Source organism: Desmodus rotundus, chromosome 6, assembly GCF_022682495.2.
Source record: "Desmodus rotundus isolate HL8 chromosome 6, HLdesRot8A.1, whole genome shotgun sequence".
NCBI lineage: Eukaryota > Metazoa > Chordata > Mammalia > Chiroptera > Phyllostomidae > Desmodus > Desmodus rotundus.
Genome location: NC_071392.1, coordinates 31,220,520 through 31,246,462, shown reverse-complemented (window position 1 = coordinate 31,246,462; position 25,943 = coordinate 31,220,520). Strand labels below are relative to the sequence as shown.

The 25,943-nt window shown below is 37.7% G+C and overlaps 1 protein-coding gene across 4 annotated transcripts in view; it reads left to right on the top strand.

Annotated features, from left to right (window-relative positions):
* ANKIB1 (ankyrin repeat and IBR domain containing 1) overlaps window positions 1-25,943 on the top strand; it is a 138,891-nt gene that overhangs the window by 29,413 nt on the left and 83,535 nt on the right. For 3 of the 4 annotated variants that reach the window (XM_053927039.1, XM_053927042.2, XM_053927041.2), the window contains exon 2: window positions 18,708-18,986. In XM_053927039.1, coding sequence (XP_053783014.1) covers window positions 18,799-18,986 — 188 coding nt within the window. In that variant the 5' untranslated portion in view covers window positions 18,708-18,798. Of the gene's footprint in view, window positions 1-8,558; window positions 8,688-18,707; window positions 18,987-25,943 lie in introns of those variants that run through there. The other variant, XM_053927040.2, reaches the window with a different exon arrangement.

Genomic DNA, 25,943 nt, shown 5'->3' with positions numbered 1-25,943 from the left:
TGGTGATTTGGGTTGATATATAATTTAGTTATAATTCTGGTTTGGTCTTCGGAGGAGGTGAGTCTAACTTCCCCCTACTTCACTACCATCTTATCCTTGTGATCTGACCTACTTTATGTTAATTTTTGTAAAGTGTGTAAGATCTTTCTCTAGATTCTGGGCTGCTGCTGTTGTTTTGCATGTGGCTGGCCAGTTGTTTAAGTGCCATTTCTTGAAGAGATTTTCTTTGCTCCTTCATCAAAGATCAGTTGACTACATTTAAATCAGTCTTATTTCACGACTGTCTATTTTGTTTTGTTAATGTATTGCTATAGCTTTATAGTATGTCAGAAGTCAGATAGTATTAGTCCTCTAACATTTTTCTTCTTCTTTCAGTATTATGTTGGCTATTCTGGATCTTTAACCTCTTAATACAAACTTTAGAATCAGTTTGTTGATATTTCCAAAATAACATTCTGGAATTTTTTTGGTACTGCATTGCATTTATAGATCAGTTGGGGAGGAATTTACATCCTGACAATATTGAGTTTTCCTGTCCATGAATATAGAAAATTTAACCATTTTTTAGTTCTTTGATTTTATTCATCAGAGTTTTGCATTTTTCCTCATATAGCTGTACATATTTTGTTAGATTTATACCTAAGTATTTTATTTTTGGAATGGTTATGTAAATGCTATTGTGTTTTTAATTTCAAATTTTGTTCATTGCTGGTATATAGAAAAGCAGTTTACATTTGTATGTTAACCTTGTATATTACAAGTTTGTTTTTTTGTTTATTTTGTATTTTCTGAACAGATGATCATGGTATCTGCAAACAAAGGCAGTTTTGATTCTTCTTGTTCTGTATGCCGTTTATTTCCTTTTCTTGTCTTACTGCATTAGCTAGTACCTCCAGTATGATACTAAAAAGGAGTAGTGAGAGGGTCATCCTTGCATTGTATCTGTTCTTAGTAGGAAAGCTTTAAGTATTAATATCTTACCATTATGATGTTAGCTGTAGGTTCTTTTGTATATGTTCTTGTTCAAGGTGAGTTAGTTCCCTTCTATTCCTACTTCACTGAAAATTATCATGAATGTGTGTTGGATTTTGTCAGATGCTTTTTCAATATCAATTGATCATGTGATTTTTTTGTTTTAGTTTACTGACATAATGAATTACATTAATTGGTTTTCAAATACTGACACAATTTTAAAGCAGTTTTCTAATGTAAGACAATTGTGTCAGGAGTCCCCAGTATTAGCACCGAGTGTTGGTGATTTGCTGGAAGGAGTTACAGGACTAAATTGTACTCACAGCTAAGAGTTATTGCAGCAAAGGGATATGAAGCAAAATCAGCAAAGGGAAAAGGTGCATGGGGAAAAGCCAAAGGAATCTAGGAGAAAGCTTCTAAGAATCCTTTCCTCATGAAGTCAAACAGGCTGTGCCTAATTCCTCCAATCATTAAGTTATGACGGCATTTGTGAAATGTTGTCTGCTAAATAAGCTCACTAGAGACTTGCTGCCCAAGGTTTTATTGAAGCCTGGTTATGTGGGCACCTGCTGCCTAACATGTACCAAAATTCCAGAGTCCTAGAAGAAAAGGAAGTGTTTAGCATATACCACATTGTTTGTACAAACAGCTTCGGCATACCGAATCACTCCTGTTGGTTAGGACAGCAATTTTTAACCAGTGTGCCATGTGCCATGGGAATTTTTAAAATATGCAATACCTGAAGTTTAGTCAGGGGCACTGACCTTTTTCCCCTTAGATTGTCAAATTAAAAAAATAACAACAGCTAGCACAGTAGTAGTCATCCAGTGTGAATGAATCAAAATCATACCTTTTTTTTGGTCAGATCGGCAAAAAATATATTTTTGGTGTGCCGCAGAATTTTAGTAATTAGTTTATGTATGCCATGAGATGAAAAAGGTTAAAAGTGGCTGAGTTAGAGAATTGTGGGAACTCTCCTTAAATCCAAGTGTCCAGATAACCAGCCAGCCAGTCAGTATAAGCAGGCCGTTCCAGGGATAGCCATCTCAAGCCAGCTATGTTAACTCTTTCTATGTAGTCTATCCATTGGTAATTGGCTGAGGCATTGTCTGATGCCTATACCATTTAGAGCCTAAACCTTTAGATGGTTAAGTTTCATTAATCATAAAGATCTATCTTAGCCAGGAGGCTTCCTTCTTAAGCTTTTGTATTTAAGTTTTTTTTTATGTAGCCCAAGTCATCAATACAGACATAGCACAGATCAGACTGCTAAGTTGAAAGAGACTGAAATGCCTTTTAGCTGAATGAGTCTTAATAACTTACACACAAAAAAGTACAGTTCCAGAGGCCACACATAATACCCCTAGAAACAAAGAATTCACGATTGTTAGGATACCCCAAGTAGTATATATATTATTAGGTGATACAGGCTAACAAAGCCCTCAGTGTGATCTCTTAAAGTGGGATCTCCCACTCTAGGGTTCCCAATCTGGTCCAGTAAACTCAGTCCAGTATTTGGTTTCAGGACTGCCTTCAAGGAACACTTCCAAACAGATCTGCTCTTCCAGTGACATCTAGAGATGTTGTGCACGGAAAGTGCAGGAACTAGGCTGTCTTCTGCTGTCTTGTAGTCTGGTTGTCAGGTGTGATCATAGCTCAGCAGTCAGTGTGAACTCCAAATGCTCACAGCCTTTTGGAAAGGCAGCATTGGGAGGTTCTTTAAGAAGAGGAGAACTTTCAAGAAGAGTTATGAAAAACAGAGATCATTAATACCTTCTACCATGCCTTCCAAGGTGCCAGGTTTTTATTTTGTCTGTTGTTACAAAATGATTTTGTCCCATTTAACAGTCATAACTTGACATTTTCCAGTCATCCCCTGTTCTCACAAAGACTTTTTATCCACAAACATGGGGTGCAAGAGGCACAAAAACATTTTCAAAAATGTTTTACATGATTTGACCAGAAAGACATTTAGGGTTAGGATTAAATCCTGACTACTCAAACATTTTCAAAATGGGGTTAACATAACTTCCCCTCTTTTTTTTTTGTCCTAATTATTAATGAGCAATTATTAATGAGAAAAGGTCAATCTCTTTATTTAGACAGCTCTATTTAGTAATTACCCTATTTTGCTGTATATAATGCACAGCCACTTTTTAAAAAATATTTTATTTATTTTTCGAGAGATGAAGGGAGAGAGAAGAGAGGGAGAGAAATATCAGTGTGTGGTTGCCTCTTGCATGCCTTCCACAGGGGATCCTGCCTGCAACCCAGACATGTGCCCTGACTGGGAATTGAACCAGCGACCCTTTGGTTTGCAGACCAGCACTCAATCCACTGAGCCATACCAGCCAAGACATAACACCCACATTTTTTGTGCACATTATACACGGGATCATTATACCCATGGTATGTAATCATTATACCCACATATAAGGCACATCTGTATTTTCCCTCAAAAATTTAGGCAAAAAAGTGTGCATTATACACGGCAAAATACGGTAAAATGTCTCACTGAGGTGTGTTTACCAGAAGAAAGGTGAGGGTAGTACAGTCAGGCTATCAGTCCTTTGTTGTAAATTATAACTAATCTGGAAACCTGAACACAAGTCAACAGCAGTGGGCCATCCCCCAACAGGAGTCCAGAATCCAGTCTGTCAGGAGTGGAGTGGTAGATAGGGTCACATTCCTTGTGATGTGCTCTCCTCCAGCTTGCAGCTCTTGGCAGGAATCACATGTTAGGAATGGTATCATCTCCTGCATCAGAAATATAGCGCTGATCAGTAGCCTAATTTTAGATGGCCCATCAGAAAGGAAGTAGTTTCTTGTGGGCATGTTGATGCAACCCAGACAGTCCAGTCAGCATCCAGTGATGTTTTTATAGTTTAAGGCCCCACAGAGGAGTGTTCTAAATCCGCAGTGTTCCCAGAGTCTTAAGTTTTGTTCATTGAGCCTCTGCCTGCTTTCAGTTCAGCAGAGCTTGTACTGAGGCTGAAACAGCCCATATCAGATAGCTTCATATTTTAGCATAGAGTCAGGCCAAGGCAATTAAGAACTGTGAATTTAGCATTTTAACAAACTTAGCAGTTAGTCTTTTGCAAATCTGAGACTCTACAAGGCCAGACAGCTGTGTTCCAAATTCAAGTAACAGCAGGGCTTTCTTAGCCCTTTTATCTTGTCAATCTGAGAGTCCAAATTGACCCACTCAAAAATATACCTATCAGGCTGAAGAATCATCTGCCTCTCAGGATCAGAAACTTGATTTCATAAGAGCTCATTAGCAACTAAAAACTGCTTTTTAAAACTCTAAAAGTCTCTACATCTAGAGATTGCCTCTCTTTTTATATTGTCTCCTTTTTTGCAGAGGCTGCAATAGGCAAAAATCATCAGTTAGGGAGACTTACTCTGTTTCTGATATTCAAAGAGTTTAAATTACATCTGTTCACCAGCAGCAAAAAGCAAGGAAGTTTTGTCCCATTACCATTTTTTTCTTTGCTGCTTTCTGATTGGGATGATCCCTCTAGAATTTGTAAAATTACAAGCATATAATATTTTACAATAGTTTTCTCATACATCCAGATGCAATAGCCACAAAATATAGAAAAGCATTTTGTAAAAAAAATTTTTTTCCTCATTGCAAATTTATTTAAATAATCCTAAAAGTAAATTTAGCATTTACATGGTTAACATTACAACTGTGTGTGTGTGTGTGTGTGTGTGTGTGTGTGTGTGTGTGTGTTGGCCTGGGGTTATGTCCTGGCTGTGATGCAAGGGGGTAGGGGTTCTGTTGCAGCAGCAGCTAGGTTAGAGACCTGAAATTTATCCCCCTCCACCATTTTTCCCCTCTCACTTTTAGTAGAGCACAATGTAAACTTTCAATATTTTTGGCCCACCCAAAGCTCACATTTGGGAGTATTTGGGCCCTTTATCCTCCACCCTTCAGAAAAAAACAAAAACCAATGATGTCACCTGGGGTGTAATTCTCTCCCTTCCCCCATTTTGGCCAGTACAGACAAAAGCAACCAGGGGATCAACGAACTGACTCCCCTGGGGATGGTTCTGCCTTTTCAAATTTCATAGGCAACCTTCTCTCATAACTGAAATCAGCTCACCTGCTTGTATCATATCATGGATAACTTCATAGCTATCCAGGCATCAAAAGTTCATTGTTCCCTACTCCTTTATTCTTTCATTTCTCAAACAATGCTTTTGGTATATTTTAGTGAGTCCAGGATAGTCTAGCAAATCCCACTTCTGACATCACTGTGTTATTGGGGAGTAGTCCTCAAAATCACTGCTAGGTTCAGTAATTCTCTTGTACAACTTGCAAGATACAGTTTGTAGTTGTATTTCTATACCAAATTTGTTACAGCAAAATCAGCACACTGAAAAAAGCACATGGAGCAAAATCCAGAGGAAGCTAGACACAAACCTGTGAGATTCTGCTGCCTACAGAATCAAAAAGGATGTGTCTAATTCCTCTAGCATCAAATTATGACCATGCATGTGAAATGTTTTGTACAAATGAAGCTCACTAGACACTCAGAACCCAAGGTTTTTGTTTAAAGCTGGTCACATAGGTACATTTTGCCTAGCGTGAACCAAAATTCCAGACTTCCAGAAGAAAAAACAAATGTTTAGCATACATCACATTGTTTATACATACAACTTAGATACAGTGAGCCACACCTGTCAGTTATGGAATGATGTACACACTCCTTAAATCCAAGTTTCCAGACACCAGTCAAGGGCCAATCTTGTAAGCAGGACTTTCTAAGGATAGCTATCTTAGACCTGGAATGTTAATAACTCTTTTCTGCACAATAGGGTGGCAAATACTCAGAGAAATGGGGCTGAAATTGTAATATTGAATAAACTTTCTTCAACTTGATAAATTCTTTCAGTTTCAGCAAGACAATGGATAAGAAACAGTGAGATCCCCTAGAAACTAAATAGTGTTAAACCTTGACTCAATATACCACCATTAGATTTTTCCCCATAACAATAATAATTTAAAGGAGTCCTCACAATGGAGGATATAACAAAGCCAGGTAAACTCACTGACTAAAACAGTGTGGAAGAAGGGGCTGTTTTCCAACCAGGATAATGTAAAAAAATATTTTTATTATAGCAATTTTGTATTTATTCTTTGTGGTTAGTGTAAGAAAGGGAATTGTTCTCCTTTAACACTGTTTTGTAAACTTCTACTAAATTTGAATGCACATAATTACTAGAGATATGTTTATAGGGGGTAGTTCTGTCCCTGAAGTTTAAACACAAAATTTCCAATTAAAATTTTTTTAAAAGAACTTAAGCATTTTACTTTTAGCCAAGATGGAGGCATAGGTAGATATACTTTGCTTCCTCACACAACCAAGAGAAGGATAACAACCAGTTTAAAAACAGAAAACAACCAGAACTGCCAGAAAATCAAACTGTATGGAAGTCCGACAACCAAGGAGTTGAAGAAACATTCATCCAGACCTGTAGGAGGGGCGGAGAGACATGCAGCGAGGTGGCAGCTGGCAGACTGGGTGGATGAGGTAGCAGCTGCCAGACCAGTCAGTCCCAAATTTGTGTTGGAATAAAGTGGAAGGAACAGCCTAGGAGCGAGACAGAGTGCATAACCCAGGGTTCCAGCATAGGAAAAGAAAGTCCCCAAACCTCTATCTGTAAAAACCTGTGGGAGTTGCAGCAGTGGGAGAAACTCCCAGGCTCACAGGAGAGTCCACTGGAGGGACCCACGGGGTCTTAGAACATGCACAAACCCACCTACCTGGGAATCAGCACCAGAAGGGCCCAGTTTGCTTGTGGGTAATGGGGAAAGTGACTGAAAGTGGGACAAGAGCCAAGCAAGCAGCATTGTTCCCTTTCGGACCCCTTACCCACATACAGTGTCACAACGCAGTTACGTGGGTTGCCTCGCCCTCACGCATACCTAAGGATCTGCCCTTTACAATGTGGCAGGTGCACCAAGAAAAAGAACTATGGCCCAAATGAAAGAACAGATCAAAGATCCAGAAAAAGTACTAAGCGATGAAAGGATAGCCAACCTATCAGATGCATAGTTCAAAACACTGGTAATCAGGATGCTCACAGAAATGGTGGAGTATGGACACAAAATAGAGGAAGAAGTGAAGGCTATACAAAGTGAAATAAAGGAAAATGTACAGGGAACCAACAGTGATGGGAAGGAAACTGGGACTCAAATCAACAATTTGGAACAGAAGGAAGAAATAAACATTCAACTGGAACAGAATGAAGAAATACGAATTCAAAAAAATGAGGAGGGGCTTAGGAACCTCAGGGACAACTTGAAATGTTCCAACATACGAATCATAGCAGTGCCAGAAGGAGAAGAGGAAGAGCAAGAAATTGAAAACTTATATTGAAAAAAATAATGAAGGAGAACTTCCCCATTCTGGTAAAACAAATAGGCATGCAAGTCCAGGAAGCTCAGAGAGTCCCAAAGAAGTTGGACCCAAGGAGGAACACACTAAGACACATCATACTAAATTACCCAAGATTAAAGATAAGGAGAGAATCCTAAAAGCAGCAAGAGAAAAGGAGACAGTTACAAAGGAGTTCCCAGAAGACTGTCAGCTGATTTCTCAAAAGAAACCTTGGAGACAAGAAGGGGCTGGAAATAAGTATTCAAAGTCATGAAAGGCAAGGACCTACATCCAAGATTACTCTATCCAGCAAAGCTATCATTTAGAATGGAAGGGCAGATAAAGTGCTTCCTAGATAAGGTCAAGTTAAAGGAGTTCATCATCACCAAACCCTTACTATATGAAATGTTAAAGGGACTTATCTAAGAAAAAGAAGAAAATCACAATGAAAGTAAAATGACAACAAACACAACTATCAACAACTGAACCTAACAAACTAAGCAAACAACTAGAACAGGAACAGAATCACAGAAATGGACATCACATGGAGGGTTATCAGTGGGGATGCGGAGGGGGAAGAATGGGGGAAAGGGTATGGGGAATAAGAAGCAAAATTGGTAGATAGAAAATAGACGGGGAGGTTAAGAATAGTATAGGAAATGGAGAAGCCAAAGAACTTACATGTACAACCCATGGACATGAATTAAGGGTAGAGGGAATGCTGGAGGTAGGGGCAGAGCGAGATAAAGGGGAGGAAAAAAAATGGGACAATTATGATAGCATAATAGATAAAGTATACTTTTAAAAATTCAAGCATTTAATACTGCTTGCTAATAGTAAAAATTAATTACCTTTACAAATAATACTTGATTACAGACTTCTAAACGTCCATAAATAGTATGCAATTTTTCTCTTTTTTTTAATTGAATATATGAGGTCTGTTCAGAAAAAGTCTATCCACTGTTAATATAATGAGAACAGTTTGGGCAACATCGATGTAACCTGGTAGCCAAGGAAAGTGGACTGGAATGCGTGTGTGTGAACAATGACCACTTCACTGTGCTAGTCATTTGGGGGTAGTAGATGCCATTGTGTGAGCATGCTTATTCTGTAGCCATCACATTCAGAATGACTGAGTGAGTTGAGCAATGAATCTGCATGAAGTTTTACTTAAGCTTGAACATCCCTCTGCAGATACTATTCCGATGATTCCGAAGGCCACAGCTGTGGGCAACCGATGATTGGCAACTTCATCACAACAACGCACCCACTCTTGCATCAGGTCTCATGCAGATTTTTTTGGTGAAACATCAAATCACCCAGGTGACTCAGCACCCCTACAGCCCAGATTTTTTGCCCTGCAATTTATGGCTTTTCCCAAAACTAAAATCACCTTTGAAAGGGAAGAAACTGCAGCCCGTCGATGAGATACAGGAAAATACAGTGGGGCAGCTGATGGTGTATGGAACTGTGTGAGGTCCCAAGGTGCCTTCTTTGCAGTGCCGTTTTTTCATTGTCCTGTGTACAATGTTTCTTGCATCTGCTATCTTCATCAATAAATGACTGCATTTTTCATATTACAGGCTGGATACTTTCCGGACAGACCTCACACAGTTGATTTAAGTTAGCAAGACTCAGTTTGAGGCTAAAGGTTTGCCTTTTTAGGCAATAATAATTTTGTCTTTTTCTGAATTGCATGAACTTCAAGACCTTGGCTTCCTAATACCAAGATATAAGACTACCAATTTAACATTTTCACTTATGTATATGAATAAGGATAATACATTATTTAAAAATTTTGAAAGCACACACTGCTGAATAGCCAGAGATGCCAAAGTTTATGGAATTAAGCTATTTCCTGACAGCACCATAGCATTACAGCCTGAAGTGTTAGTTTTTAGCACTGTGAAATTCTGAATTCAAAGTATGAAAAATAGTTGTGGAGGGGGAGTTAAACTGTAACACATAACATTTTGAGTAGTTGAAAAGTCAAATGTATAAAAGCTGAATATTGCCTAGGAAAAATTTTAGCTATCTGAAAAATGTCCTTGTGTGGAGAATTCTGTGTTCTGTGACCATTGCAGTAATTATGTTTTGATAGGATATAGAACTAAGTAAGAGTGATGCTTCACACAGTAGTTGTGCCCCAAGTTTGCACTCCTTTCCACTGGGGACCTCATGCTAGCTATTTTCAGTGTTCACTTGCCAGTTTGGCAAAAAGAGGTTTTTCATTTTTTTCCTTTTCTAACTATTGCGTCCTTTTCCACACTGTGAAAGCCATATTGATATAAAAGGTATCCAAGAGCAGCCGGAATATATATATTGGATTATCTCCTTTTTCTTGGTTGCTGAGAAAACTGAGGCAGCCAAACTACCACATAGAGTTTTTTAGTACTATTATGATAATGCTTTTGTTTGTGTAGACATTTTACTTTGAATTCTGCCATATTAAGATATTGTAATAAGAGTGGTTAATTCTCATTTTGGAATGCATATTACAAGGAATTTGCTTTCTTTGTTAAAAGATTTTTCTCAGCTTAGATCATTGTCACAGTATTCTCTAATACTCCTAAGTTTTCCTGTAAACTGTGGGTATTCATGAACTTCTTCCAGGAAGCCACCAGGAATAAAGCCACATTTAACTTTGACTTAATATGCAGTTAGACAGGCTAAATCCCAGATCTCTTAAACCATACTCCATTTTTAGCAACATTTTAGACTAAGATATCTTGGTTTCTGTTAAAGATGTGTGTGTGTGTGTACATTCATTTCATATATGAGTACTCCCAGTGTGAGATTCTATGTACTGCTCCTGTACTAAATTCTATATCCCTTCACTTAGTATTTTTAAGTGCAGTTACATAGGAGAGACATGTTAATATTGACAGTGACCTAAAAAATAGTGAAAATACAGTTAACCTTGGTTCATAAGATAGTTGAAAAAATAGATTTTTTTAAATTGCCAAAGGTCAAACACTTAATAACTCATCAAGTCTAGACTACCAGTTATATATTAGTCCTGATCTGGAACATACAGTTGGTGACATTTTTCTTAAGATTTTACTGTTTTAAAAAGAATGAATATTGAATTCTTTAAAGGCAGCAACCGACTTTACCAGTCTGACTTGCAGATCCTGACAGGGGAAGGAAGATAAAATTTATTGAGCGCTTGCCACATGCCAGGCACTGTATTACCTACTTTACCTAGGTAATCATGGCAATACTGCATGGTAGGTGGTCTTATAGCCATTTTACAGATGAAGAAATTGAGGTTCAGAGAAGTTAAATGATTTGTGCTACAACTAGGAAATAGTAAATGTGGGATTCCAAATTGTTCTATGCTGTGCTCTTCCATCAAATCCAGGGGGCAAACTGCACCCTAAGGGCAAAATACCCGTCTGTTTCTGTAAATGAAGTACAAACACTCCCATACCTATTCTATTACATACTGCCTATGACTTTCAAGCTACAGTAGAGTTAAGTACAGCCATTTGTTGCATAACAACAATGATACATCCTCAGGAATGCCACATTAGTCATTGTGCAAATTTCACAAAGTCCATTTACACAAACATGGATGGTGTAGCCCACTACACACTTAGGCTGCACCATAGTTTAATATGGCATAGTTTATTGCTTGTAGATTACAAACCTGTACGGCGTGTTACTGTCATGAATACTGTAGGCAGTTGTAACACAGTGTATTTGTGTATCTAAACATAGAAAAGGTACAGTGAAAATCAGGTATAAAAAATAAAAAATCGTACGCCCGTGTATGACACTTCCCATGAATGGGAGCTTGGAGGACTGGAAGTTCTGCTCTGGATGAGTCAGTGGTGAATGGTGAGTGAATGTGAAGGCCTAGGACATCACTGCACACTACTGTAGGCTTTGTAAATAGTATATACTTAGGCTCCACTAATTTTATAAATAACTTTTTAGTAATAAATTAACCTTATTGTAACTTTTTTACTTTATAAACTTAAACAATTTTAAACTTTTATATTCTTTTTGTAATAACTTAAAAACACAAGCACATTGTACAAAATATTTTCTCTCTTTGTATCTGTGCTCTATAAGTTTTATCTATTTTTAAGTTAATTTTTTTCTTTATAAACGTTTGTGTTAAAAACACAGACACAAACATACTCATTAGCCTAAGCCTGCACAGGGTCAGGATCATCAGTATCACTGTTTGCCCACCTTCACCTGTGTTTCACTGGCAGGTTCGGGGCAGTAGCATGCATTGAGCTGTCATCTCCCATGATAACAGTGCCGCCTTCTGGAATACCTCCTGAAGGACCTAAGAGTTTCCTCAAGTGTCATTCTTTTCAGAAATGTGTTCCCTGTGGTTTACTTGGTTTGTCTCTTTCTTTCTTTTTTTTTTTTTTTTAGTTAATAGATTTGCTTGTAAGCAGATAATGCACCGTGAATATTCTCTCTATTAATGAATACCCTTCAGTGTTGTCCATGTTTGCACACTTTTTAAGGAGCTTGTTGAGGTCTATAAAATCTTCTGCTAAACCCTTAAACTGTGATTTCTCTTGGGGTTCTTCTTTTGCTTCTTCGGCAGTGTCCTTTACTCTTGCCTTTTCTTCACATATCTGCTTTTGTTCCAGTTCCAACAACTCCTCACTAGTCAGTTTCTCAGGAACCACCTCTAGGAACTCCTCAATATCACACTCATCCACACTGACATTAAAGTTGTTTGCCATCTCAACCACAGCCTTGTTGCTTTTTGCAGCTTTTGCACTACAACATCACAATGGGTATGACGTCACTGGGCAATAAGGACTTTTCAGCTCTTTCATAATCTCATGGGACCACTGTCATATATGCAGTTCATCATTGACCAAAATATTGTTACGGAGTGCATGACTGTATTTTATTCTTTTTGATGCAATTATAAATGGGTTTGTTTCTCAAATTCTGTTTATGATTGTTTTTAGTGTACAGAAATGCAACAGATTTCTGCATATTCATCTTGTATCCTACAACTTTACTGAACTCACTCATTAGTTCTAACAGTTTTCTGGTGGAATCTGTAGGGTTTTCTGTATATAATTTATCATCTGCAATTAGTGACAGCTTGACAGTTATAGTTATAGTTCTTTCCCAATTTGGATTTTTTTTTCCCCCAGTTGCTTTGGCTAGGAATTCCCAAACCATGTTGAATAAAAGTGGTGAGAGTGGGCATCCCTTTCTTCTTCCTGATCCTAAAGGAAAAGCTTTCAGCTTTTCACTATTGAGTATGATGTTAACTGTGGGCTTGTCACACATGGCCTTTATTATGTTGAGGTTCGTTCCCTCTATATCCACTTTGTTGAGAGTTTTTTTATTACAAATGGATGTTGAATTTTGTCACATGCTTTTTCTGCATCTATTGAGATGATAATATGATTTTTATTCTTCATTTTGTTAATGTGGTGTATCACACAGATTGATAGGTGAATGTTGAACCATCTGTGTATCCATGAAATAAATTGCACTTCATCATGCTGTATGGTCCTTTTAATGTATTACTGAATTTGGTTTGCTACTCATTTGGTTTTTGATAAGCCAGGCAATTTAGTAGAGAAAGGATACTCTATTCATCAAATGGTGCCAGAAACTATTGGCTATCTTTATATAAAATTTAATGAATCTCAATGCATACCTTATATAGAAATTAACTCAAATTGGATCAGTCTTAAATGTAAAACCTGAAACTAAAAATCGTGAGGAAGATAAAGGAGAAAAATCTCTGTGACCTGGGTTAGGCAAAGAGTTTGACATATGACTTTGTCCATAAAAGGAAAACATGATAAATTTAATTTTATCAAATTTAAAACTTTTGCTCTGTGAACAACACTGGTAAAAGAATGAAAAGAGAAGGAAGATATAAATTAGAATGTTTATAAATTACATTTGCAACAAAGGCTTTTATAGAATACCCAAAGAACTGCTATGCAGTGGTAATCCATCTTAAAAATGGGGGTAAGATCTAAACAGACATTTACAAATCAAAAAATATTCATGGCAAATAATACATGAAAGCATGCTCAATGTCAGTAGTCATTAGGGGAATGGAAATTAATACCATAGTGAGATGCCACTATACATCCAATAGGATGGCTGCCGAAAAAAGGAAAAAATAGAAACCTGATGATTCCAAATGCTGACCAAGATAATGGTTTTCATAAAGTTAAACAACCTACCACATATCCCAGTAATTCCACTCCTGCATATTTACTCAAGGGAAATTAAAACATACTGAAGTTGTCCAAAACTGGAAACAACCAGCACACCCTGCAGTATGTGAATGGTTAAACAAACAGTGGCACATCCACACAGTAGACTCCTGCTCAGCAATAAAGATTAACTATTGATTAATGCATCAACATGTGTAAGTCTTAAATGTATTTTTCTAAAAATATTAAAGCCTGAAAAAGATTTAGCTCAAAAATCTGTAATCGCTCCCTATTGCGAACAGAATAAAATCAGTCTTAGAATGTTTATTTCTCCACTCTCACTGCAGTATAAGCACCATAGATGCATTGGTTTCTCTCTGTTCACTTATATTTGCTAGCTGAAAAAAGTCGATATTAATACTTGTGGTTTACAGGTGAGTAAACAACTCAAAGAGGTTAAGTTACTTGGTAAAATAGAAACAGAATTTGAGCACAGGTCTTTCTGACTCCTACTCCCCTTTTCCTTGCTGTCACAGTTCTTGCCAATACCTTTGGTTTACTGTAGTTTCAAAACCAGCCCATGGTCCTTAATTTGACTCTTGACTGGTGTGTTATAGTAAACTGGAAAGCTTTTAAAGTTTTCACTCTGTCCTTGGCCTCCTAGACCAACTGAAATCACCTCCCCCAGTGATTCTTATGCATGGTGATCAATGAAACTTACTACATGTTAATAAATGCTTATTGAATGAGTGAATGAACAGACTTGATAGCTTAATATTTGTCCACATAGATTCTGTTTACAATAGTGTATTGACTTTTCATAGCTTTTTTCCTTCTATCGTTTTATTTTTGTTTTATTTTATTTTTTACCTAACCCTTTAACAGTTCTCTTAGAGTCTTTAAAAAAAAAAAAAATCCTCTCCTCTTCATTGAGTATTACTGCATTAACAATTAGAGCATTTCTTTGGATTTAGAGCTTTCTGGAATTTTCTTCCTTGAGAAACATCTCTCTGATTTCAAGAGGGTACTAGGGTTGGGACATACTGTTTGAATGAACTTCCTACTTGTTTCTCTTTTGGCTAAAGGGAAGGTTAGTTGTAGATTTAAAATTGTTAGTCTTATCAATTGTTCTTATCTGCAGAAAGTTGCAGAAGGATGAATTGAGTGTGTGTGTGTGTGTGTGTGTAATGTTGGGTTTTCTTCCACTTAAATGAAGAATGGGAGCCAATTATTTTGTTAAGGTCAACAACTTCAACCCATAATTATGACTTTAAAATATTTACTTTTGTGGCCCTGGTTGGGTGGCTCAGTTGGTTGGAGTGTCGCCCCATGCACCAAAAGGTTGCAAGCTCAATTCTGGGTCAGGACATATACCTAGGTTGCAGGTTTGATCCTTGTCCAGTTGTGTACAGGAGGCAACTAATCGACATTTCTCTCTCTGTGTCTCTCCCCCTATCCCACCCACAGCCAAAATCTATGAACATATCCTCGGGTGAGGATCAAAAAAAAATTAAAATAATTTACCTTTGTGGAAACAGATAAATTAGGCATTACTTATTTCAGAAACATTTCATCTTCTATAAAAGATTTCTGGGAGTAGTTTATTTAAGTGCACTAGAGTTGTTGTTGCACCTGATTATTAAACTATGAATGGGGAGGCTGAGAGACAGATTTAAAACAAGAGTTATGTGCCCTGGCTGGTATGGCTTAGTGGATTCAGTGCTGACCTGCAAACCAGTGGGTTGCTGGTTCAATTCCCAGTCAAGGCACTTGTCTGGGTTGCAGGCCAGGTCTCCAGTCAGGGGCGCATGAGAGGCAACCACACATTGATATTTCTCTCCCTCTCTTCCTCCCTCCCTTCCCCTCTGTCTAAAAATAAATAATTTTTTTAAATCAAGAGTTATAGAGCCCTTCACAATAAAAAGTTAATCAAAAATTAGGGAAAGCTCCCTGGTGTTCATTGACAGAGTATACTTTTCTTACTTTTTCCATTAAATACTTACTCAGTGCTGTGTTTTGCTATTAAGTGATGAAACTTCACCTAGATATTCCCGTATAATGTAGAAGACCAAAATAAAAAATCATTTTTACCTCTTTGATAATCCATCATTTGCTTCTTAAATCTCTCTATATAGATTTATGTTGGAGTTGGAGAAATAGTACTTATGGGTTTGATTCAAAAAACAAAGTGTGAAGTCATTTCAGGCTATGCTGGCTGTAGCTATGAAAAAGTGAAAGGACACATCTTACAAATTTCTAGGCAAGACTTGGGCAAATAAATCTGGGGGGATGGAGCTGTCACTGCTTTAAATGATACATTTCCTGGTGAGTTTCAGGCTTATTGAACTCATTTTAAAAATGAAACATATTTGAAAATAACTGAGAACCACTAAAAGGTTTCCAGACTCTAGTATGCTTTCAACATGAGTAATGGTAATATTTAAATGGATATTTTAGAGTGTTATTGATTTTTTTTAAGCCTCTTGTTATTTTAAATAAGTATCCTCAAGATATCATTGCTTTTATAGGTTTTTTTTTCACATCTTGGATAGAAATTATTGTCTTACAGGACGTTTCCCTAAATTAATAATGTAAATCAGAGAACATGTGTTATTTATTAGTCTAATCTAAAACTCTGAAAATGTTCATAATTTGAGATACAGTCTGTCAGGCAAGAAAGATAAAACCAAACAACTGAAAGTTTCCAAATCCCTAGGAAAGACCCTTTGGAACCCACATGATAATATTCCTTTATTTGGTTGTAGATAAAAATATGCAGTGAACCGAATAGAGTTCTGTTAAGAATAATAAACTCTTTAAGTGCTAAAGCAGTACAACTAAACAAATTATTTCACTGAAGATAAACACATGGCTCCTAGACTCTATGAAAAACAAAACAAAAAAGGTAATATCCAGGCTGTTCTTGAAAAACCTGCAAAGTGGCTGCAGTATATTGGGATATCAAAGCATAGATTGTGGGAGGGGGGAATTTGCTCCTCATTCAAGATGAGATGATAAAGGAATACTTAAGGCTAAAGGTTCAGCAACTCTCTAAAAAGCTAAATAAAAATTTTAAAATTATGTAGCATGATCCAATTTAGTATATAAATATGTATAATATATATGCATATAAGCATATTTAAATACATCATAAATAAGGTGGGTACTTATCAAAATGCCAACAGTGGTTATCTTCCAGTAAATAGACCATAAGTTGTTTATCTTTTTTCTTTACTCACATTTTCAAAAATATCTCTGCATATATATTTGAATATTTAAAGTAAAAATCAGTGACAAAGAACCATTAAAACACTCAAATGTTGACCTCATTAGTATAGCTGTGTGCCAGAAAGTGTGCTGCTATTCTAAGCAGGTAGTTAATACCTATTTCTAAAATAGATTCAGCAGATGTCTTACCCTGTCTGCTCACCTCGATCTTCATACTCAGATATAACATTTAGCTGGAGAGATTCAGGAGCTTTTTTATGCAGTGGTGTGTGCACTTTGAACTCACCCATGGAGCTTAAATACCAATGCCTGGGAGCTGCCCACTCGACACTCTGATTTACTTGGTCTGGTATGTAGCTTGGCCAGTGGAACTCTGAAGTTGTACAGGCTATTAAATGGCTATAGCCAAAGTTGAGGGCCTCTGTTTTATAGGAAACTTAAAAAAAAAAAACCCCAAAAAACTCAATTTGTTTTTCAATCCTTTAATTTGTATTCTGTTGAAACTGTTACTGCTCATACAAAGCCTGTGTTGAACAAGTATGCATTATTTCCAACTTTTTTTAAAGCTACATTTTAATGTACAGCCTGCCACTGAGCTAACTGGGTAACGTGATAGACTCCTGTATTCTGCTTCTAAGTTTTTCTCCCTCTAGTCTATCTTCTACACTGTAACAATAGTTCATTTTCTGAAGTATAAAATAATTACATCACTGCCAATCATAAAAGCCTTTATATGTTCTTTACAGGTTAAAGTAAAAGTTTCTTAGTCTGGACCCAACCAATTTTCAGTTTTATTTACTGTTTTCCAACACTAGAGACCCTGAACTCCATCTTTACTGCCTTGAATAAGCCTTTTATTTCATACCTGCGTTTGCATATGCTGTTTCCTTTATCACTTATTTTGATCACTGTTCAAGAGTAGATTCAGAATTATTTCTTGGAATGGAGCAAAACTAGCATTTATTGAGTATACTAGTCAAGAACTGTGGTAGGTACTTTATAATAAAGTAGCTCTTATAATTCTCATGGCAGTCCTTAAGAAGTAGTCATTTTCCTTTACCGTACAGTTAGGAATCTGAGGCTTTTAGAGGGTATATAACTCGCTGAAAATTGCACAGCTAGGGTAGGTGAATATGAGATTTCAAACTCCAAATCTAGTAACTGTTTCCATGTCCTCCTTCCCCCACCGACATTCACATGGCTTCAGTAGTCCATGCTCATGTGACCACTCTCATTACCTCTTTCTAAACAGAGCATGCATACATATTTGATGTTTTCAGCTTTGTTTTAAATTCTTTATAGTAGAAGGAAATTTAATGGTCTTAAGGTAGAATAATGTTTCCATTGTTCTGTGTACAATCAGTTTTATTAGTTTGCTGTAACTTTCTCATTCATCAGGTTGTTGTGTAGTCCTGTAATGTTTACATTTGTAAAGTCTTTTCTCTGATGTCCTTATAAGTACTGAGCAGTTTCACTTTTTCTTTACTATAATTTAACATCTATTCTGGAGTATTTATATGAGCAAAATCTACATTTTTCACTAGCCCACAAATTGGCTGAGTCAGATTTATACATAGTTATACAGAGATTTAAGTGTATTGAACCATAAAATTTAGTTGAGTTCATTTCCTGCCCATGTGAAGAGGAAAATTAAAACTTTTTCTCTATGCATATGTAAATAACTTCTGTAATACAAAGTGCAACCTGCAAAAACTTAATTTTCTACACAGGAAAGGTTACAGTTTAACAAGAAGTTAATTTGGGCAATGTTAAAAATTTGAGATTTTCTTTTGATATTAAAATAAATTTAGTAAAATGTAACATGATTTGTCACTTTACATCCTCTTTGTAGATTTTATTAGTGTTCCTAATTGTGAGTTTCTTCAGGACACTGCTTCATAATTATTGGTTCCCAGTCTAATTTGATCATTTTTTCCTTTAATAGAATGTGAAACATGTTACAGAAGCATTCAAGAAGTGGCTGAAGAGGGAAGGAAAAAAGTGCCACTGCCTGTCAGAAAAAAACAAAACAAAACATGGGAAATACAACCACCAAATTTCGTAAAGCACTCATCAATGGTGATGAAAACCTGGCCTGCCAAATATATGAAAACAACCCTCAGCTAAAAGAATCCCTTGATCCCAATACATCTTATGGGGAGCCCTACCAGCACAATACTCCATTACACTATGCTGCTAGACATGGAATGAACAGGATATTAGGGTGAGTATTACTGTAAACCAGTTGATAACAAATTAGTGAAAGGGGGAAAAACCTTGATCTTTGAGAGTATATATACATATTGCGCATGTTTTATGGTATTATAGGAATTAAACTTCTAACACTGAATATGCTTAAATTGTTAAGTATGGCTTTTTAACATTATGCATATATTGATTAAAAGTTTTAATAATGAGGTTGGTTCACATATTCCTATTGCTGTAAATACATTTTGCTATCCACTATGCTTCATAGTATGAATTCTTGACAATAGTTTAGTGTTTAATTTCAATGATTTTGATTCTAGAAAAGTATTTGCCAGCTAATAACATATGAACACATTCATATGTGGAATCTAAAGAACAAAATAAACTGACGAACAAAATAGAAACAGAGGCATGGACACATGGAACAGACTGGCAGCCATCAGAGGGGAGGGAGCAGATAGAGACTGGATGAAAGAAGGGGAAGGGATTAGCCAAGGAATATAGATGCATGACCCTTAGACACAGACAACAGTGCGGTGATGGCCAGACGGAAGGGAGGGCAGCAGCAGTGTGGAGGCAGGCAAAGGCAGGGAAAATGGGGACATATGTAATAGTGTCAACATTAAAAATGAAAAAAAAGAAGAGTACTTGTCATCTATCAACAAATTGCAGGGAATGGTACCTACACCAAAGTTCTTAACTCTGATTCACTAGTTTTAAGTTCCAAAACAGATACCTTTGCCTTATCTAGTCATGATCAGATTTGAGTTTTCTTTCTTTTAATGGGGTTTAGTTACTTGAAAAGACTTTTCTAAAAGCAAAACATTTCCTTAAAATTAGAAAAATACTAAGAAACTTTAAAAAATATCAGCATTAGTGACAGCAAATATATTTATTTGAGGGTTCTTACCTAATTACAAGGAAATTAAATTTGACATTTGCTAGCTTATAAAATGAAAGAAGCAAAGGATAGAAAAGTAGCTCCAAAACCAATTTAGTTTTTTTAGAAGTAGAGTATGCAGCCATGGAAGTCTGGTGCTAGAACTGAAAAAAAGAACACTTCTTTGCTTACACAGTGAAATACAATTTTTAAATCTGTATTCAAAGCTTTTTAGAACTTGACAAAAACTTTCAAACTGTTAAAATTTCTTTTTCTACAAATTGTTGGTCAAATTTTGCTGCTGTTTTTACACGTATGTTCTGTCTGCCATGTTTATGGAGATCTCTGCCCAAGTAGTCCCTTCCCCACTCCTCTCAGCTTTCTCTTTATCTGAATCTTACCTTTCCTTCAAGGTCCTGGGCAGGCTTTATCTATCTTCTTAGCCTGCCACAGTGCACAGGCACCTCTGTCTTTATTTTTAAGAACTTAATATGGCTCTTTTTTTGTTTGTCTTACTTGTTTGGCATACACTCTCTCATTATGTTACTGAACAAAAATGGGGATTTGGCAGCCCACCACCATAAAAGGCAAACTCTAGAGGCAGAGGCTGGTAAGGAGGGAAAAGGGTTTTTATTCAGATGCTGAACAATGTGGGATAATGGGGAATGACCCATCTCAAAGCTCATCTCCTCCACAAAACCCAGCCATCCTCAGCAAGACCAAAACAAAAGGCAGTGCCCAGAGTTCCTGCTCCATTTTAAGTACCATCCTGTGGAGACCTAGGCCGCAGCTAAGAGGTTATCCAGGTAGCTTAGCTTGTTCCCAGCTGCTGTCCAGCTTCAGGCTCCTTCCTGGAGGCTGCCTGTGGAGCTGGGCTGCCATTGGCCATGCAGCTTCTAGGACTGCAAAGTCCTGTGCTCCTGGGCTGGAGAGCACACAAACGCACTGGTGAACGCTCCATCAGTTCAGCAAGAGAGATAGAGACTCCCTCCTGGAGGCCATGGGCCACGTGACTTCTACAGTACATGGCACGTGAAAAGGACAGGCCAGGGCACCATCCAAGTACAGATCCCGGGGAACCAAGATGGCGGCGTAGGTAGACACACTGCGCCTCCTCGCACAACCAGAACTGACAGAGAATCGAACAGCAAGGGGGACTGACACCAAGGAAACAGAAAATAATCATTCATCCAGACTGGTAGGAGGGGCGGAGACGGGCACCGGGGTGGAGAGGACTCGCGTGGCTGTGGCGGGACTGAGACTGGCTGAGTGTGGGACAAATGGCACAGGCAGTCCGAGCACTAGCAGACCCTGCGGTCCCACATTTGCACAGATAAACCCAGAGGGCCGGACTCAGAGTGGCGGAGAGTGGGGCAGGCAGAGTGGCGGGTAGCACCTTGCGGCACCACATTCGCCCACAGATAAACCTGACCAACGGCGGGCAGCGAAGCAGACCGCTGCGCAACCCAGGGCTCCAGCTCGGGGAAATAAAGCCTCAAACCTCTGATTGAAAGCGCCCCTGGGGGTTGGGGCGACAGGAGAGACTCCCAGCCTCACAGGAGAGGTTGTTGGAGAGACCCACAGGGGCCTAGAGTGTGCACAGGCCCACCCACTCGGGAACCAGCACCAGAGTGGCCCAGTTTGATTGTGGGTATCGGAGTGGAAGATTGAAATCCGGAGGAGAGTGAGGCGGGCGCCATTGCTCCCGCTCGGCCCCTCCCCCAGGTACAGCGTCACAGCGCAGCGACCAGCATTACCCTGCCCTGGTGAACACCTAAGGCTCCGCCCCTTAAAGTAACAGACGCGCCAAGACAAACAAAAAAAAAAAATGGCCCAAATGACAGAACACTTCAAAGCTCCTGAAAAAATACAACTAAGCGACGAAGAGATAGCCAACCTATCGGATGCACAGTTCAAAGCACTGGTTATCAATATGCTCACAGACTTGGTTGAATCTGTTCGAAAAACAGATGAAAAAATGAAGCCTATGCTAAGAGAAACAAAGGAAAACGTACAGGGAACCAATAGTCATGCGAAGGAAACTGGGACTCAAATCAATGGTGTGGACCAGAAGGAAGAAAGAAACATCCAACCAGAAAAGAATGAAGAAACAAGAACTTGGAAAAATGAGGAGAGGCTTAGGAACCTCCAGGACACCTTGAAACGTTCCAACATCCGAATTAAAGGGGTGCCAGAAGGAGAAGAGGAAGAACAAAAAATTAAACTTATTTGAACAAATAATGGAGAACTTCCCCGATCTGGCAAAGGAAATAGACTTCTGGGAAGTCCAGGAAGCTCAGAGAGTCCCAAAGAAGCTGGACCCAAGGAGGAACACAACAAGGCACATCATAATTACATTACCCAAGATTAAACGCAAGGACCTACATCCAAGATTACTGTATCCAGCAGAGCTATCATTTAGAATGGAAGGGAAGATAAAGTGCTTCTCAGATAAGGTCAAGTTGAAGAAGCTCATCATCACCAAGCCCTTATTATATGAAATGTTAAAGGGAGTTACCTAAGAAAAAGAAGATCAAAAATATGAACAGTAAAAATGACAGCAAACTCACAGTTATTAACGGCCACACATAAAACAAAAACGAGAGCAAACTAGGCAAACAACTAGAACATGAGGGTTGTCAATAAGGGAGTGGGAGGGGGAAAGGGGGGTAAAGGTACAGAGAATAAGTAGCATAGATGATAGGTGGAAAATAGACAGGGGGAGGGTAAAAATAGTGTAGGAAATGTAGAAGCCAAAGAACTTATGACCCATGGACATGAACTATGGGGGGGGGAATGTGGGAGGGAGGGGGGTGGGCAGGATGGAGTGGGGGGGGGGGAAATGGGACAACTGTAATAGCATAATCAATAAATATATTAAAAAAAAAAAAAAAAGTACAGATCCCAAGCAACGAGCACGAGCGAGTTTCTATATTCCCTTGAGTATATATTAGTTTCAGGAGTGGGATGGACCAGTTACTTTCTCAGAATGACCAATTAACTTCCTTAAACTTGTGCGGCTTTGGGTGGATCTGCCTTGCAGTCAATGCCCTTTTTTCCCCCAAACTAGAGCGACAGGCCTCTTTGGTCCAGCACCTCCCCTTCTGCCATTTTAACTTTTATCGCACATATGCCTGCCTTCCCCTGGTCCCACCTCCAGTCTTGTACCAGAAGGGAATAGGAGAGCTTTTCCACTATCAAATTTATCTTCCTAGCCTTGTGTGTGCTCAGTGTAAGAACCTCCCCCATCCTCCCTCCCATTGCCATCACGGGATGATGGGGGAGACTCCCATGGCACTCGTCAACTCCCTGCCTGCTATGCCCTAGTCCCCACATATAGCGAGTTGCCCACACTTGGAGCCCACCAACAGAGAGTGACCGCCTGAGTAAAGGGATCCTGGAAACCCTGGACAACCTCTCTGGCAGCATGGAGGGTGGCCTCAATGGGCTGGGAAGGGTATCTGCAACCAGGAGCAGGACCTCCACACTGGGGCAGAGTGTCCACCAGGCATGCTCTCAATTACCTGGGCAACATGGAAGCATAACTCCGTGTCCTTGCCATGGCCCCAGTCAGTTTGTGAAGGTATTGTCTGGCTGCACACCACACTCTCAATTCTATGATCTCCAGCTTCTGTCCCCAGGGGTGTGGCTTGGTGCACAAGCAGCTCCCATGTTCTGTTCTCCATATTCTCTGGCAGCCCCTCCTATTCACTGCCCTCAGCCCATTCCCAGCTGTCTAGACAGGTTGTCTATTGGTATCAATTGTATTTTATAACTGTATAAAATACAGTTACATTTTCTCTCTGCCTACCTAAATTATAACTTTGTAAAAGTGTCTCTTCTGTACTTCCTGCATAGTACAATATCTTATACAAAGTAAAAAGAAGTTTTATAAAGTCATTGCATAAGGAAATATTATGATCAAGATTTCTGATAAGATTAGTGATATAAACTAATGTTTATTAGTTTATAAACAATAAGTTTATTTGATTTCACAATATTTTATAAAAATATTGTGAAATGAAATGTGACACATCTAGAAAATTTGCATAACTCGGTGAATCAGTATTTCTCAGAAGATCAGTATTTGATTTTTAAAAATTGTGCATGGGTAAAAGATTTTTTCAAAATGAAGGGTAGACAAACGGACTTTAATGTAACAGTACAAAAAGTTCATTAATAAAATTTTAGATTCTACATTGTAAAGTAATCTTTAAGATTTGATTAGCAATAAATGACAATTTGTTGAGTTTTTGGTATAATATCAAATATATTCACAGTTACCTGAAAAGGCAATTGTAAAGTACTTATACTTTTTCTAACTATATAAAGCCTGGATTTTCTTCACATGCTTGAACCAAAACAACATATTAAAATAGATTAAATGCAATGAGAATTTGTCCTTTATTAGCCAGACATTAAAAGAAATTCGTAAACATTTAAAAACAATGCCATTCTTCTTAATTTAAAAAAAATTGTAGATATTTTTCATTTTAAGATAGTAGGAATATTAAATATGTAATGGCTTTACTTTTTAATAGATATTTTTACATTTCTGTTTTAATTTTTAATATGCTAAATATCTATATCTATCTCTATGTATATATATACAACCACATAAACAGAAGTTCTTAGGAATCTTCAGTAATGTTTTTTATTCTCATCTGAGGTCTATTGATTTTAGGGAGAGGAGAAGGGAGGCAAAAAGGGAGGGAAACATCAATATGAGAGAGAAACATCTATCGGTTGCCTCTTGTGTATACCCAGACTGGGAACTGAACCTGCAACCTAGGCATGTGCCCTACAGTATAACAAATTTACAGCCTTTTAGTTTACAGGATGACACTCCAACCAACTAAGCCACACTGGCCAGGATGGAATCTCCAGTAATTTTTAAAGTTGTGAAAGGGTACTATGACCAAAAAGTTTAATAGCTGATCTGGTCAATATTCTTGTTCCTATAAGCAGGAATATATCTGTCTGTCTCCATCATGTGGTTGTCATTCTACTGAAGGAATATTTAACAACCTACAGAAAGGGCGACTATATAGTCTCTTCTTAGTTACCAGCTTGTACTGCTTTTATGATTCGGCTATACACATTATACTGAACTTAATATTTTTACTTTATATTTAACTTTCAACTTCAGGCTAAAGTGTTTGAATTTTTTTAAATTGTTTAGAGATCGGTGGCTTATATAATGATAATTTATAAAGAAATAATAATCATTTATTTAGTAAAGCCTTTAATACCCTATACTAGAATCAAAAATTACTTTATTGTTCTATTATCCTAAGGGTAAGCAATTCTCATTTTTAATCTGTGTATTCTTTTTTTCCCCAAAAAACTTATTTAGATAGTACAGAGAAAATGAAAAGTCAAGTTAATTTAAATATTATTTGCTTTGGGTTTAAGAAATTGACAGTGTTAAGATTAAGATAAATAGCATTTACTCATCAGCATTGGGTAAAATAGCAACTCTGTTTTAATTATTTGTGTTCTAGATTGCTTCAAATATTTCACTGCATTTAACCTTCCTAAACTTTCTAACAGGTTTATGGTCATTATTTTCTCATGCTGCCTCATGTAATTTGGGGTAACTGCCTGTTAGCTTTAATGTAGACCCTGGCTCAGCTTGGCTAGATTACTAACACTTGATACATATGAGTTGACAGATGTAGACCTACCTAGTCAAGGGCCTAGTACCCATAAAGTAAAGCACCCATTTGGTTTAAGGCCATCATTTTATCTCCATTTCCTTTAGCTTTATGGTCTCTGCAACAATAGGCATAAATGTCCTTCCTTCTTAGACAGAATAAGATGGTAAAAGAAGAGTAGTATACAGTTTGAGCAGAGATATCTGCATTCATATCTCTCTGAACCCAAATGGTTATATACATTTTACCATACCACAGTGCCTCTTTCAAGGGAAACTAAATCCATATTCATAAATAGTTACTACTTAATGTAACAAAAAGACTGTTGGACTTTGGAGTCAGCATGTTCTGGTTTGGATGGGTATACAATTCATTAGTTGTATCTTCTTGGGAAAGTCATGTATAGAATAAGGATTCTAATACATATTCCTTAGAT